The sequence below is a fragment of the Pipra filicauda genome, unplaced genomic scaffold, assembly GCF_003945595.2.
Source record: "Pipra filicauda isolate LSUMZ 115617 unplaced genomic scaffold, ASM394559v2 scaffold99_size2403431_pilon, whole genome shotgun sequence".
Lineage (NCBI taxonomy): Eukaryota > Metazoa > Chordata > Aves > Passeriformes > Pipridae > Pipra > Pipra filicauda.
Genome location: NW_024105197.1, coordinates 342,642 through 358,534, shown reverse-complemented (window position 1 = coordinate 358,534; position 15,893 = coordinate 342,642). Strand labels below are relative to the sequence as shown.

General features: G+C 43.1%; 1 protein-coding gene across 5 annotated transcripts in view; it reads left to right on the top strand.

The window, feature by feature from the left end:
* CUNH19orf12 (chromosome unknown C19orf12 homolog) overlaps positions 1-14,914 on the top strand; it is a 50,192-nt gene extending 35,278 nt beyond the window's left edge. The window contains exons 1-3 of one of the 5 annotated variants that reach the window (XM_027729567.2): positions 4,535-4,674; positions 11,105-11,281; positions 13,502-14,914. In XM_027729567.2, the coding sequence (XP_027585368.1) occupies positions 11,122-11,281; positions 13,502-13,767 (426 nt within the window). In that variant the 5' untranslated portion in view covers positions 4,535-4,674; positions 11,105-11,121 and the 3' untranslated portion in view covers positions 13,768-14,914. Of the gene's footprint in view, positions 1-4,534; positions 4,675-4,944; positions 5,067-6,702; positions 6,953-11,104; positions 11,282-13,501 lie in introns of those variants that run through there. The other 4 variants (XM_039378097.1, XM_039378096.1, XM_039378098.1 and 1 more) reach the window with 4 other exon arrangements.
* Positions 14,915-15,893: the final 979 nt, after the last annotated feature.

The window sequence follows — 15,893 nt, the reverse complement described above, 5'->3', positions numbered from 1 at the left end:
AATATCTAATGTAGGAAATGGGGAAAAGATTTGCCATCAAGCATATGGTTTGCTTGTAGTGGGTCTCAGTAACCTGCTATTGTGTCTTCCTGTAGTGATTTGGTCATTTCTGCTGCATTATTTACACCTTCGAGCTCAGAGGTGAAGAGTGTTAATAGGTGACAATTAGAGTTTATTTTCCTGCTTTTAGAAATGTTGCCTTTTTTCATTCCTTTTAATCACCCATTCTGCAGTTGCAAAATTTCCTTACTAAGTGGCTCTGTTTAAGGGTTTAAATGCTGCAGCATTACTTTCATATTCATTTTCTTTTTTGATACAGTTGTGCCTCGTTTGATCTTGTGAAGGCTCGCCATTTTCCTGGCAATCCAGAGTATAATACGAGGAACTCAGAAGTTACAAAACTGTTGTGTTGTCAGGAAGGAAAAGGTTCAAATTATCACTATAATATGAAGCAGACCTTCCAGAAGAGCTGCTGTTCTGGCTGTGACTCTGTAAGAGCACACATACCAGGGCATTACAGCACCAAGGGAGAGATGGAGCTTGTCTGGAGCCCTGGACATCAGAAAGATGTAAGCAAAACAGCTTTTCATCACTGCAGCAGAGGGTTTCCCACATTTCAGGGCAAAATGACAGAAACCTCATACCCTTCTAAACTCAGATGTGATCAGAAACCTGCTTTGTTACATCTTCCATTCCTTTCTTCTCCGTGAACCACTCCCACAACATGTTCTGGAGAACATATGACATTTCTTCCTTTCCCCTCTTTTCTCCTTGGTTTGATCTAACACTGTAAATTAAATCATCCTCACCCATATCCAAGCAATGCATTGATACCAAAGGGAAACCTCAAGGGTATTTTTAGGTGCTTTGCAAACTTAGGCAAATGGATCAATATTACTTAATGCATGCCCCAAGTTTGGAATGGCTTTTGTCCTGCCATTGTGATTAAAAAAAAGAACCAAAGATTTTAAGAAAAATAAAGTGTAACTAAGTGAAGCAATGAAACTAAGCCTGTCACATACAGTTGCCTAATCCTCCTGGTTTCTCTGTGAATCTCTAGCATGGAAGAAAATTTAGAGAAACAGGTTCTTTCTGTCCAACAAGATTAAGTGCTTCATCTTAAAAAAGAATCTGTCATGGTTTCCTGTGAAGGTAGTAGGTATTTCAGGTAATTGGATCAGGTGTTTCTGGCCAGTTCCTTTAGACTGAGCCTGCTTCTGATAGGCATTTTCTTGAGATGTTGTAATGAGCAAGCTGAAAGCCAGAATGAATCATTGTTTTGGTGGCAACAGTCCATCTCCAGCTGAAATCCTTCTTGGTGCCCCTTGGCCTATCTCTTAGTATGTCAAAAGCTGTGAAAAATATGCAGTGAACGCAGCACACTGAGGACAGGCTGAATGGGCCTGCAGTTATTTTGGGTTCTGCTATATGTTAGGGAAGGACTTGACAGAAACCTGCCAAGTGGTTCATCAGACCAGAATGCCAGTGCAGCATTGCTGTGGTTGATTTCTGATGCCTGCCTTTGACAGATGACTTGAGGATTTGGGGGAATGAAAGGGAATGTGTTTTTTTCTCTTGGTTTTTAAAAGCATGGAGTTCCTAGTAACCTGAAGAGGAAAAATATGTAAAACATCCCGATACAGGAAATTAAATAGTGAATCAGTGCTGATAAAAGGGATGTAGGAAGAGCATGACATCTAGTACTTATAAGAGCCCAGCACGCTGCAGTGAATACAGAATCACAGAATGGGCCAGATTGGAAGGGACCTCAGTGGGTCATCTGGTCCAACTTCCCTGCCCAGGCAGTGTCATCCCAGAGCACATACATGGCACAGGATTGTGTCCAGACAGTTCTTGACTACCCCAGTGAGGGAGACTCCACACCCTCTCTGGACAATCACTTCCAGTGCTTAGTCACTGCACGGGAAAGAAGGTCTTTCTCATGTTCAGGTGGAACTTCCTGGGCATCATTTCCTACCGTTGCCTCTTGTCCCATTGCTGGGCACCCCTGAGCAGAGCCCAGTCCATCTTCTTGGCACCCCCCCTTTACATATTTCTACACATTGATGAGGTCCTCTCTCAGCTGTGTCTTCTCAAGGCTGAACAGGCCCAACTCCCTCAGCCTTTCCTCATAAGAGAGATGCTGCAGTCCCTTAATATACAGAGAATACAGTGAGGGATTGACAGGATCTGATTTGGAGCAGGACCACCTTGAACTGCTCTCACTCCACCAGCTCTTGGAATTAAAAAGCATGTGAACATCTATCTCAGGTACTAATAACTTGTGAAAGGTGCGTGTTGAGGTGCATAAATACACTGTGGAAGAAGTGACAGATCCAGGCAGAACACGCAGATATCTGGAGATACACGGAGCAGAGCTGTCCCTGCTGGCATTCAGGTGAGGAGGTGCGGGCTTTCCTGAGGCTGCAGGTGAGGAGATGCTCCCGAGGAGTGGGAAGCCGCCAGGTGGAGCCGCCGGGCAGCACATTCCCGTTGACAGAGTCAGAGTTTGTATAAGTGTAGCATGATTTATGTATATCCTTAAAGGATACACTTTCCATTGTTATCTTACATTTTCATTTTAGTAACTTTTATCATATTAAAAAAATAGACCTAATAAATACCTGCTGATGTAGCTCTAAAACCTGTATATTTATTTTTAACTGGAGTAGTCAAGTAATGATTCAGTTTTGGAATAGAGTGATAAAAATTCCCTCCTTTGCTGGTTGGCAAACTTCATTGCTTTTAATATTGTCCCTTGGAAGGCTGCTTACAGCTGGAATTTGGGGTGTTACTTTTTAAAATATACGTGGCATTTAGGTTCTTTGTTCATTTTAGGAATTACATTTGCCTTTTACATCCAAATCGTAAAAATCAAGAGCACCAGTAGACCTGTAACATTTTGAGTTGTTACACAGAGAGTTATTTTATGTGGTTGTATAAAGCATGGGGAGGTTAAGAAGTCCCCAGTGCAGCCACAGGAAAGGGACAAAAATTTCTTGTGAGTTGTATTTCTCCTTCATTTCCTCATCCTGCTTTTTTGTCTTTTCAACATGAAACAGAGGGGAGATGGTTTACCTTAAATCAGAAATGATTTCATAATGAAGGCTTAGTTTACAAAACCAAAAACCTCTGTTAATAATCCATTCTTGGGGAAATGGCAGCATTTTTAACATTAGGCAGTAATTTTTCCAAGATTGTACTGGTATTATGAACCAGTGTGATATTTCAGGAGCCATATGTGGCACAGCTGTTGTAATGCTTGTTTGATTACTCGTGGTGCTCTATCAGGCTGGCATGCTGCACTTTACTGAGCTGGTGACTGAAACAAACCCGGGTGAAAAGCACACAAAAATATTCTGAGATTAAATTCTCAGAGCAGGGTCAAGGATGTCCTAACAGCCCCTCTCTTCCTCATCCTGTATCCCAGCTCAGCTGGGATTGGGATGTGCTGTTCCACAACCAGGTTCATAAAATCATAGAATGGTTTGAGTTGGAAGGGGACCTTGAAGATCATCTCATTCCAATCCCCTGCCATGGACAGGGACACCTTCCACTAGACCAGGTTGCTCCAAGCTCCGTCCAGCCTGGCCTTGGACACTTCCAGGGATGGGGCAGCCACAGCTTCTCTGGGCAACTTGTGCCAGGGCTTCACCACCATCACAGGGAAGAATTTCTTCCTAATATCTAATCTAAACCTACTCTCTGTCAGTGTGAATCCATTCCCCCTTGTCCTCTCACTATGGCTCTTGTTAATAGTCTCTCTCCATCTTTCAGGTAGGCTCCCTCCAGGCACTGGAAGGCCGCAATTAGGTCACCCCTAAGCCGTCTCAACAATCTCAATCCTCCTGAAATAGAAAATGAAATAAAATTTAGCTATTTAGCTATGTAAGTGTGACTCTGCAAAATGTAAAACTGCTTATAAGTTTCTGCCCAAACTGTGGGCAATTAAGATAAAATAGCTTAAAGAATAGGGAAGGCTTTTTAGCAGGTAAAAAGGGGTGGGGAATCTGAAACTGTTTGAAATGATAAAACTTTATGTAACTACTCTATAAGGGTAAGAATAGGAAGTGTCTATTTAGATAAGGCAGACTGCAAAAAGAGTGTGTGTATAGATAATTTTAAACTTGCTACTTTCAAACTGTATAAAAAGCTATGGTATTTCTTTGCTCAGTGGAGTGCACCGGGGAAAAACACCTCGCACTTCGCGTTCCCCGGCCGTAATAAAAGTGCTTTTCAGATTGTTCAAAGGTTTATTTGAATCACTCCCGGCCTTTCCTCGCGGGAGAGGCGCTCCATCCCTGTGAGCACCTCGGTGCTGTCCCCTGCCCCCGTGACAGTGTCACACCCCGCACGGGGCCCGCCTGCCCTGTCCCCGGAGGCGCCGCCGGCAGCGGGAGGAGGCGGCGGCTCCACAGCCCGGTACCCGCGGAGGGGCCGGGATTGCTGCCCGGGCCCGGCCCAGCCGAGCCCATCTGAACCCAGCCCAGCCGAACCGAGCCCATCTGAACCCAGCCCAGCCCAGCCCAGCCGAACCGAGCCCAGCCGAACCGAGCCCATCTGAACCCAGCCGAGCGCGGGCAGGGCCCGCGGCTGCGCTGGGGCCGCCCCTCCTCCGGCGCCGCCGCAGTGTCGTGCCCGGCCGGGGCCCGGAGCCGGGCGCTGCCGGCGGAGGTAGGCGGGGGAAGGAGGATGGAGGGGAGGAGGAGGTGGAGGAGGGAAGGGCCGCGGCGGACGGAGCGGAGCCCGAGCGGGCCCCGCTGTGTCCGCTCCGCTCCCCGGGCAGCCCCGGCCCGGCCCGCGGGGTTCGCGTGTGCGGCCCCGGGGAGGGCCCGGCGAGGCCGCCGGGGCTGCGGGGAGCGGGGCCGCGGAGCCGCTGCAGCCCCCGGGGCCGCCCCTGGAGCCGGGGGCATCCTTTGGATCCAGGGATAAGATCCTTAAAGACGTTCAGACCCCACCGAGCGCCCCCTTGGCTTCAGGGAACCATTAGGGTTGGGAGGCAGCCCAGCCCGACCCGCCGGCCGCGGGCAGGGTCACCCGGAGCAGGGGAGCCAGGAACGCCCCGGGTGGGTTTGGGTGGGTTTTAGAGGAACTTCGGTCTGTTTTGAAGGAACTTTGGTGGGTTTTGAGTGAACTCCTGGTTTCTCTTCCCCTTCTCTTCCCCAGTCACGTTTAGGCCGGAGTGTCTCTTCAGCAATAGTAAACCTGGAATGGGGCGCTGTAGGAAAATAAATAAAAAACTAGCTGTAATGTAATTAAATTTCGTCTGTTTGAAAGGGCTCATAATTACATTTTATGCTCAGCCTATTTTAGTCATAACGTTTTTAATAAATTTTGAAACATTCAGAACATGTTGATTAATTTTAATGAGGTGAAGTTTTATGTTTTTTAGCAGTGAGTCAGGGAAAATATCTTTAATTTTCAGGCTTAGTTTAGATTTTGAAGATACCAGTGCAGTGTGCTGTGCCAACTACCTCTACAGGGGAACAGCTCTGCTATTTGTGTTTTCTTAGTGTCATCTCTCTTTTCTTTCTTGACTATAAGTCTGATCCTTGGCTCCACTATCAGCTAGCTGATGGAAGTGGCCTGTAACTTTGTTGGACACTGCCTTCAAGATGGAGAAACTGGCTAGGAAATGGAAAAAAAATCACTCTTAAGTTATAAATTAGAAAGACATTGAATAGGTCTATAAAAATTCAGGGGTGGAAGGAGTTATGGCCAGTCTTTCACAGATACTTTGTAGTTCAGCAGACCGGGTAAGGTGGATACCCTAAGTGCCTAGACAGGTTAGGTGGCAAATTTCCTTTTATTTCAGTGGAATAACATAGTTCCCACTGAATATTTACCTGCATTTTGAGGCATCCAGGAGCCTTGTACAATGAGCTTCTGTGTTCCTAGAAGTAGTTTGTTCATCTAATGAGTAAATTTGTTGTCTCTTGTGTTAAATAAACCAATTAAATGCTTTGATAAATACACAGAAGAAGTAAGCCATGCTCTTAGGGTCCCAGTTCTTACAAACCAATATTAAAATGCTCTTTTATGCATTTCAATTGAATTCAGATTGTCTAACAAATACAAGAGTTTTTTACCCTCTCCTAATATAATTGAAACTAAAAAAATTTAACATCTGAATAAATGTATAGTCAGCAACATAATTATATTATTACAGTAAATATTTGTAGATGTAGTGAATCCTCACAGTTGGGAAAGAAGAGTACCAAAAGCTGAGATAAGAATGGCAATCAGCATGTTTTAATCTTTACACCACTAAGTAGGAGTAAACCCTTCTTAGCAAAATAACTGAAAATTACAAATGCAGAGCAGGTTTAAAACTGATGTATTGAAACCAAGTTTTACTGGCTGCTAATGCCAGTCATGATTTAAATCAGACAGACCACCTGCTTTGCAGATATCAAGTACTAGACCGGGCTCTAAAGGTGGGATTTTCTGAAAGTGATGATTTAGGAGCACAGGTGCTCCTCAAGCCAACAGTATGTGTATGGACCAGTGATGAGACAGTCCTCCTTTGTGGATGGGAATATGTTGATTCACTGTCTGTCCACCTGCTCTTATTGAAATAATTAATGAACTTCTGGCCTGGTCAATCATCAGGTCACATCTCTGTGCACACTGTTGTTTGTGAAGTCATGTTCTTTAGTCTGCCTCAGTTGTTGAGTACCTTGTGTTTGGTTTTGCTCCAGTGCTGTTCTGATGTTCCTTGTAAGAAGTTGCACTACAGATAGAGCTGTTGCTGTACAACTGAGACAAGAAATTGTCCTGTGTGATCTCCTGGACACACAGGCTTGTATAAATGTTTGCTGAGCCCTTGAAGTGAAACAGTTTGAAGATCTACACAGAGCACTTGTATGCTTTCTAGCGCTTGTGTGGAGATTCTCACCTCACATCCTTGCTTATCACCAAATGGTGTCCACCACAATAAAGATAGCTGCAGGTAAGAGGACTTAGTCCTATGTCCTCATCGCTTGTTAGGTTTGGAATTTGTTGTGTGGGTGTTTTTTTGTGCTGTGCACATTTGCAGGGATGTTTACTGAAGAGTTTACTGAATTAACTCAGTAAGAGGCTGTAAGGAGCAGTGAGGACAGCTGGGTGGTGGGCCAGGCTGTGTTAGAATATCTCCTGTGGGACAGTGAGCCCAAGGATTAAAAGTGCTTTTGCTTGTCTAAAGTCATCACTCTGTAAAGGGGGAAGTAGGATGATGAGATGGGAGTGTAAAATTGAGAAGAGCTGAAATAAGGTTCACACCACAGGGTAATCTGGGGACCCTCTTTAATCGTTTGCATTAGCAGGACTTTGAGTGAGTTGGGTACAATGTTATTTTAATTCTTCACATGGCATTTTTCTTCTTAGGAAAACCTGTTGATTGTAGGTTCAAAGTTGAGATACTAACACATAATATTTGGATAGGGAGAGCAGGATCATTGTTCACTTTGATCCCCTATCCTTGGGGTGAAAGAGAGAGCATCATCTAATTTAGTCAGAGAGAAGTAGAGAGTCTAATACCTCAGATGAGTATTTGGGGAGACCACAAGTACAGAAGGAATGCAGTAGAACAACAAAGGAAGGTCAATTAAACAACAAATCTTGATTTCTCAGTGGCTTCATGTTCCAAAACTCTTGGGTTTGGTTTTGGTTTTTTCTCGAAGTGCTGAAGATTCTCAGTGCCATGTAAAGTCAGTAGGAGCTGTGGGGACTCAGCACCTCTGAAAGCTGGGCACAGTCTTAAGGATGTTGTTGACATTTCTGTTTCTCCATTAGAGCAAATCCAGTATTTCATGATCCTGGTGTTTCTTAACATCTGGGTGAATTCCGTAGTGAATAATTTGGTAATAGGATCAAATTGTGCTTTTGTTTACTTGTCACTTACACAATCAGAGTCTATAAATATTTTTGGCTATCATGGGATTCTACCTCTGACACACCAAACTTAGAGCTCCGTTTGTTCTATTCTGTCTGTTACTGTATTGTCAAAATATCCCGCTTTGATGGCCTGCAGTGTATGATTAAAAAAGTACTGCTCACTGAAAATTGGCTCATTGAGCACCTTGATTCTTCATTGAAACCTGAAATTTTCTCAGAAATTTGTAATGCTATGACTTTGCAAAAGATCCCTACGATGTTGATCCACTCATCTGTGTCTTTGTGCTGAATGTAGGAATCTGAGATTACTTTACATGTTGTAATACGTGGTTTATGTTTCAGTGGCTCCCACTAGTGCTCTGTATGTTCAGTTTAAAAAAGACAACTTGTATGTGCTCTGCATCAGCTACTGTATTCACTAAGGTTCACTGCAGGACTTAAAATATAGTGACTATGCTAAGAGATCATAGAAATACTTACAAGAGTTGAGAGAAAATGAATGCTGCTTGTAATGTCTTTGAGAGTTTTGAGTGTTCTGCTCACATCCAGAATTAAGCAGGAATGGCTTTTCTATGCCAAGAACTTTATTCAGTCAAGCCAGAAAAACCCAAATAAATGTTAATTTTGCGAGTGGAGATTTCCTTCAGGGAAGTTGTGAGGGGAGTAAAACTGTAAAATAATTTACTATGGAAAGGCTACTTATAGTTGCTTGAGTTCCAGCATGTTTCTGCTTTACCTTAGTAGGCAGTTATGAATTTGTGTGTTTGCCACGCTTTGTACACCACCAGAAAGCAGTGTGACTTCTGTTTTTATTACGGTCTGGGTTTTTTCCCCTTTAAGCCACTTTGAAGCTGGTGGTGAAAGGGTGTTTTATTTATTCAGAGGAACCCCAGGGTAGAGCTGATCGCCTTTGCACTGCTTGCAATGCCACGTCAGTGTAAGGTCAGCGTAAGGACACGTCCTGGTGTTGGCCATGGTTGTTTTCTATGGGCAGCCAGCTTTGGCCTGCTGCAGGAACCTGGGGCTTCAGCTTTGGGTGTCTCTGCTCACAAAACATCATTTCACATCTATTACAGTTAGATTGGTTTAGGAAACTGTGGAATTCCATCGGTTTGACTGGGGGAAAGCAGATGATATCACTCTCAGAGAGAGCTGTGTGTGTTGTCAGCTCTCCAACTTGTCTTGTCCCACCCGTGCTGCAGAGCCTTCATGTTGTAGAGCTTCATGTGAGACATTTGTTGGATTTAGCCCAAAGAGGAGATGAAAATTCATTTCAGCACATTGGATTAGTCCTAGGGCATGCTAAGGAGGTGCTGGACAGGCACAATTGAGCTTCTGTCTCACTGAAGGGAGGAAGTGAATCCTGCAGCACTTCAGGCTGCCTGGTGCCGGTGAGAAGCTTACTCTTGAGTGGCAAAACCCTTTGCTAGGAAGGTAAAGACAAACACTTAATCGTCTCATTTGCCATCATTCCCAGACAGTGTGAGCTGTACCAGTTGTATATTTGGTGGGGTTTTTTTTCCCATACTGGTCAGACAGAGCAGCTGTTATTTTATTACTCTGAGCTTGAATCACATTGAATGAGATGATGTGTAACTCTGGAAGCAGAGCGTGTCGCTCTGCTGTCTCTAACCAGCACACACTGCCATGCTGATCCACTGCTGTGTCATCAGCCTGCCAAAAACCCAAAAGCAACGGTGGTAAAATGATGACACTTGGATGTTTTCTTTAGACTGGCACGAAGATGAATGAAGTAGTGAGAGAAATCAACTATTTGATGAATTTCCTACTGTGCCTCTTTGCCGCTATGGAGCATAAGCGGTCCCTTCCCAAAACCCAGACTTTTGTTTAGTGTCAGCAGCACTTGGATACTGCAGGGACATGGATGATTTGCAGTCAGCCATTTTACTGCAAAAGAAAGCTTCCGCTGTCACAGTAGTTAATTTTTAATATGAAAAACGGTGTGATACCGCTCCACTTTCACTTTGCACTGAGATCTGTTCAAGAAAGACTTGAAGACAAGTTGGCATGGGCTGAGAATATATTGCACATGCTCTGGGATAAGAGGTGTTCTAGGGGCTGAAAATCAAATGCTCATCTGTTCTGTAGTGCTGACATTACATGTACAACAAGAAATCTGCTACTTGAGTATATGTGATTATATTTATTATATTTTTAATCCTATCGAATACTTTTTTTTTTTTTATCCCTGCAAGCCCTTTCCTCATTTGGTGTGCAGGATGGGAGGTATTTGCTAAATGAGCAGCAGCAGCAAGTGAATGGTGTGGAAAAGTTTTGGTCTCAGAGGGGTCACTCTCAGGGACAGGTCTCTGCTCCATGTTCAGGACATGTCACAGTGTGTAACAGGGCTGGAGTCCCATGTTTCTGCCTCTTCATACATGAGAGTTGTCTGGTGTGTCTGCTCTGAGTCCTGACTGCTGTACACATACACCCCTGCATTTCTGATGGCCTGTCTCCAGAGCATTTTTTCCCAATCCCAGGTTTTTCCTCTGACTCCTTCTGAAATCTGTTCCCTTCCTCAGGCTCTTTGGTTGCTACAGAGAGCCTACCACCTTCAGAAATCAGCATGGAAGTGTTTAAGCCTGTAACAAAACAGGGAGAAGAACTGGTGTGTGAAAACAACCAACTGATTTGTGGCAAGAATTAGGACAGGGAGAAAATACCTGATAGATTTGTCATTTACAATCTGCTGGTTGTGGTAGAGTGAGGCTCTGCTTTGTCTTTTTCTCGGAGTGGTTGCGTGATGCTGAACACACATGGGACTTGCTCAAGGCAAAAGCAATGTACTGTAGAATTAGGTACTACATACTGTAGAATCTCTGAATTTCTCATGTTAGCTCAGCTGGTTAGAGCATGTAGGTTGTGAGTTCAATCCCTGTATGGGCCATTCACTTAAGAGCTGGACTTGATGATCCTTGTGGGTCCATTCCAACTCAGAATATTCTGTGAAATTTCTGTGAAACCAGTTTTCTCTGGTCTGCTCTGAGGTCTCATTTGCAATTTCAGTAACCTTCAGCTGTTTGCCAGTAGGGTTAGTTTTCCAAGAAGTGAAAGAGAAAGCAGTTTTGCACACAGTATTTTCTGCGTGTCTGTCCTTTTTGTCTTACAGACTCACGAACACTGGTTTTATTCCTAAAATTCATTTAGCAGCCAGATTTAATCTCTGTTACAGTGATCAAATGCTAACTTAAAACGTTCTTTCCAGGATCTTAACTCGCCAAGATGCCCATCCCTGTTGATGATGTGATGCAGCTGCTCTGCCACGTCTCTGAGGCGAGGGGGATGAAAGCTGCTGTCAAACACTCTGGTCGGGGAGCACTGCTGGCAGGTGCCACAGCCTTTCTTGGGGGTCTGATGGGAGGTCCCCCTGGAATCGCTGTAGGTAAGTGTGTTTTGCTTTGGGAACAAGAGGGTGGTTAAATCCCTGAGTGGAGAAACTAGGAAGTCTGTGTAGTTGGTGTAAGTTGAAGGAAAAGAGCATTCAGTGTTGAGATTTCGTGCCTTGGTGGGGAATAAAGAGGAGAGGGGTGAGACAGGGAGGAAGGAGCCCAGAGATGATGGTAGAAGTCAGGGGGATGTTGGTACCTGGTGGCACAGAAGAATGAAAATTGGGGTGTGGAGTGAGGTGAGTAAGCATTCTTAGCCTTAGCACGAGACAGGAGCATCTTCCAAACGATCCTATTACAAGTTATGTTTATTTCTTTATTTTAAAAGTTCCTGCTATTAATTTCTCGATGAACTTTTTTTTTTTTGTCCTCTGGGATTCATTATTCCCTGTCACTTTGGTTTTTTTCCTGGCATGGAAAATTACAGGAAAGCCGAAGTCTAATAGTAAAGAGCTGTCTCTCCTCTATAACTCTTGAATTAAGAGTTGTCTAGTTTAAAAGCTGCCTTGCCACTGTCCTGTCAGTCCTGGTCCTTGAATGCTCCTTAGTCCTGCAGGCAGTTCCAGCAATTTCACAGGCTTATTGGTATTGGAGTGAACTGCAATATTCCTGGGTAAGGGTTAGCAAGGTTGAGTTACAAAAAAATAAGGAAATAATGTGTGAGGAGTGATAACAGAAAATGCAAAGTGAAGCTGTGTATTTACTCCTATTACAAGTACAAAGCTTAATTAATAGCCAAAATAGTGTTTCGACAAACATGACTGAAGCTATTAGGAACAAAGAAGGGAAATTAAGCTTTTGTAAGAGATTTGTAAGCTTAAAATCAGAAGTAAAGATAATAATGTTATAATGTAAGTGGCCTGATTCTTGAGTGAGGTGATGAGAAACACTGAAGTTATTCTTGGATGTGTTTTCTCTTAAGTGTTTGTTTAGACCTTCATAATGTCTCCCAGTCCCAAGTATATATAAACAACCCTGAGTATTTAGGACAGTTAGAGAAACATTTGCAGTCAAGAGCACTTTCACTTACACAAACAGCCTGGATGGCTGTGGGACTGGGTAGCAGGCATTGTACTTCTTGCTGCCTTGCATGAAGAATTAGAGGATGAGTTACCTTCCATCTGCAACAGTAAATGGAGGTACTTGCAGCAATCCTGCTTTTTAAGAACTGCTTGCTCTGAGAATGGGTTGTGGGTGTGTTGCCTGGGGGGGAAAAGTGTGATGTGTAACAAATCTTGTGCCAATGGATGTGGAGCTTAGACATCAATACTTCTAGTGCCTTTTGCATTAAGTGCCCCTAAATCAGGTATTGATGTTCTCATAAAAGTCCCTTGAAGATGAATTCAGCCATCGTAGGCTTTCAAGTATTTCTGTGGTATCATGGGAAAAATTGCCAACTGAGTAAAAGCTGCAAATTACAGAATTTTTGTCTAATGAAAAACTGCATCCCTGTGAGTGCGTAAATGACTTTTTAGGAGCAATTGTGGGGGTGGCAGTTTTGGGGGCAGGGTGGGTTCTGACACCTCTCCATGGTGAGGGTTCTCCTTCCTTCCAGCAGGGTGTGTGCTCTGGGCAGCGGTGTCAGTCGTGTGAGTTGCTGTGGTGCAGGTCAGAGTGGTGTCAGAGAACAGTGTGTAGGACTGCCAGGCTGCTTTCTCAGCAGCAGCCACAGTCACAGCAGCTGTAGAGGATCCCTCTGCTGTTACCTTGATGACCTGGAACCCTCTACTTACCCCGAGCATGTCTTGTCCAGCTGGTGTGAGTGGGCCATGGGTTTAGTAGATGAAAGCATGAACGTGTCCAATGGTTTAGTCTCTGAGCATCTTCAGGGCTGGACTTCATGGGAGTATGAGGCTGCAGTGTGTGATTCTAAAGAAGCAGAAAGCTTGGATCAGTCTGGTGATCTCTAGTAAGAGTAGTGTTAATGACAGTTGTTGGTCTGGTGTTTTCCTAGGGCGTGGTTTTATTTAGTAGTAGAACTTATCCTAAAGAGACCAGTGTCCTTGTGTTTCTGATTTCTAGCTTGAAGCTGTTACCATTGATTATGTAAAGAGTTTCTTTGTGATTGCTGTGAATGTAAAGTGCCTTAGAAATCCTTCTTGGTGCTTTGAGTATTGTGTATAAACCTAGTTAAAGAAGACACATTGTTGATGAAGGCTGTGGATGGGATTTCAGGTTTTAACTGGTAAAGGCTAACAACTCTCTGTCTTTTCTAGGTGGAGCATTTGGTGGATTGCTTGGTGCCTGGATGACTTCTGGACAGTTCAAACCAGTCCCTCAGATTTTGTTGGAATTGCCTCCTACTGAGCAGCAGAAACTCTATGATGAAGCTGTTGATGTTATCAGGCACTTAGACTGGACGGATGTTGTTCAGCTGACTGCTCTGGTCATGGGCAATGCTGGTCTGCAGCAGAAGCTCACAGCGGTGCTGGTCAATTATCTCTCCAAAGAGCTGAGAGCACAGATAGAGTACGGAGAATGAACCTTTACAGAGCAGGCCTTTTACACCGTAGTGGGTTTTATTGGCAGTTGTGATTCTGCAACATAGCAATTATTAGTTAGCAGTACCAATTATAAATATAGGCAGATCTAAGTATTGTTTGGGTGTTGGGTTTTGGCATTTGGGATTTTTTTATTATTTTTATTTTATGTGGATTTTTAAGGATAGTGTTAGATTGAAGCATTAACCTGACACTGACTCCCTACGTAATTTTGAATTACTCTGCACTAGGACTGATTCAAATCGCTGAAGGGAATTATATTTCTCTTATGTTAATGTAACACTAGTGAAAATTTTCAAAGTCATTGTGTTTTATTTAGGAAATTTATTTCTGTTTGTGTAAGTGCTTTAATTTTTTTCTGTGAATGACAATAAGGTGCCAAAGTAGCTTAGGGCACTTCAAAAGATTTTACCTACTGTTTCAGTCCTGCCAAGGGAAATTATAAGAAGATATGTTCTTCTACTGTGAACTCAAAGGACTCAATCATTACTTTGTTGTTTGTCACATTTTTATTGCAATTCTTGAGTTATTTATTTCTTTATGTAAGAAGTGAAGCAAATGCCTAAACAAGATTTCAAGCAACAGGAAAACAAACTGTGAACAATTTCAATTCAGTTTTCACTTTCATTTTCACCGAGTTCCTGGTGCCCTAGAATGGGAAAGCATGGCAAGAATATTCTTTTCAAAAAATGGGGAGCTGAGTCTGCTGGTTTTATATTAGCCCCAGCATCAGGGTTGTCATTTCAGCATTGTTTTCTTGACTGAATCTGAACAGCTGGTCCTCTGTTTTCATTAAAATATTCATAAGAAGCATCACAGTGATCTGTGTTTTGTGTTAAATGAAATGAACTCTTTAAGAATTAAGCCAGGCTTGTACTGGGCAGCCAGCAGTTGGCAGCAGTGGTGGTGGTGGGGTGGAGGGATGTGCCAGCTGCAGTTATTACTGTAAGCATCAAATGCCATGTTGCTAAATGTCCCAACCAGTTGTTCACATTTGGTTTCAAGGCACTTGTAAAACAAGTTTCTAAGTAGAGAATTGTGCAGGTGTGCCTTCTTTTTATGTAAAAAAAAGTGAAACTGCTCTGATAGTTCATTTTTTGCCTAAAATAAAGGTCTAGCTCTCTGTGTGTGGTGAGGTTTCTAGAAGCTGAGGTTTAAATGATAAAGCTTTGAACTCAGAAGTCGCTGTTGTATACATTTGATTAATTGGCTTCTGCAGGTACCATTTGCCGTTGATAAATTCAGTGGAGTGCAGGGCAGTGATTGTTCTCACTTTTTCAGAGATGTGAAAGAGGAAGTGAATGGTAAGTGGGCACTCCTAACCTTGTCACAGTTTCATAATGCCAAGTCTGAAATCAGTGGGTTTTCAGTTTCATTGACAGATTACACACACTGTAGCTTTTTCAAGATTTTACAAACCTTGTATATCCATCTTAGAATGCTATTTTTATGACTGGAATTACTTCTATTTGCAATTTTCTGGTTATGTCACATATTAAATTAGTATTTCCAAAATAACACACTGCTAACAGTGGCAGATGATTGAATGATCCAGTGGGATGGAACTTGCCATCTTCTGCTCAGCTGTTCAAACCCAGAATGAGGAGCTGACATCTGAGTGTAGAGCAGGCCATAGGAAAGATGGGGCTTCCAGTTCATCTGTGATAGTATTTAGTATTTAAAGAGATCATTACAAGTTTCAGAGTAGTTCAGACATCAATATCATGACCTTCATTTTACAAGTATTCATAAATTTGGGCCCAAACATAAGCAGTGAATTGATTTTTATCACTTGTATCAGTGTGGATGGAACTTGTCATCATGTGAGTCTCAGCCTCTGCTTTCCTTTGTTATTCTGTTTCTTAGAGTACTCCTTGAAATGCTTTTTATTACCCCCATAGAAATTATAAACTGGCAAGAACTACAATCTTTTAGCCTTTACTGTGGTATAAAGTGGGTATGTGCCATATGGATACCAAGAGAAATCATGTCCGTGTAGTTGCTAACCTAGTTTATGTCAAACCCCACTGCTGCTGAGCTCCTGAGAAGCTTTAGACTCCGTGCCACAGTGGCATGGTCTCAGTCATTATATTAAATTTAACTTCTA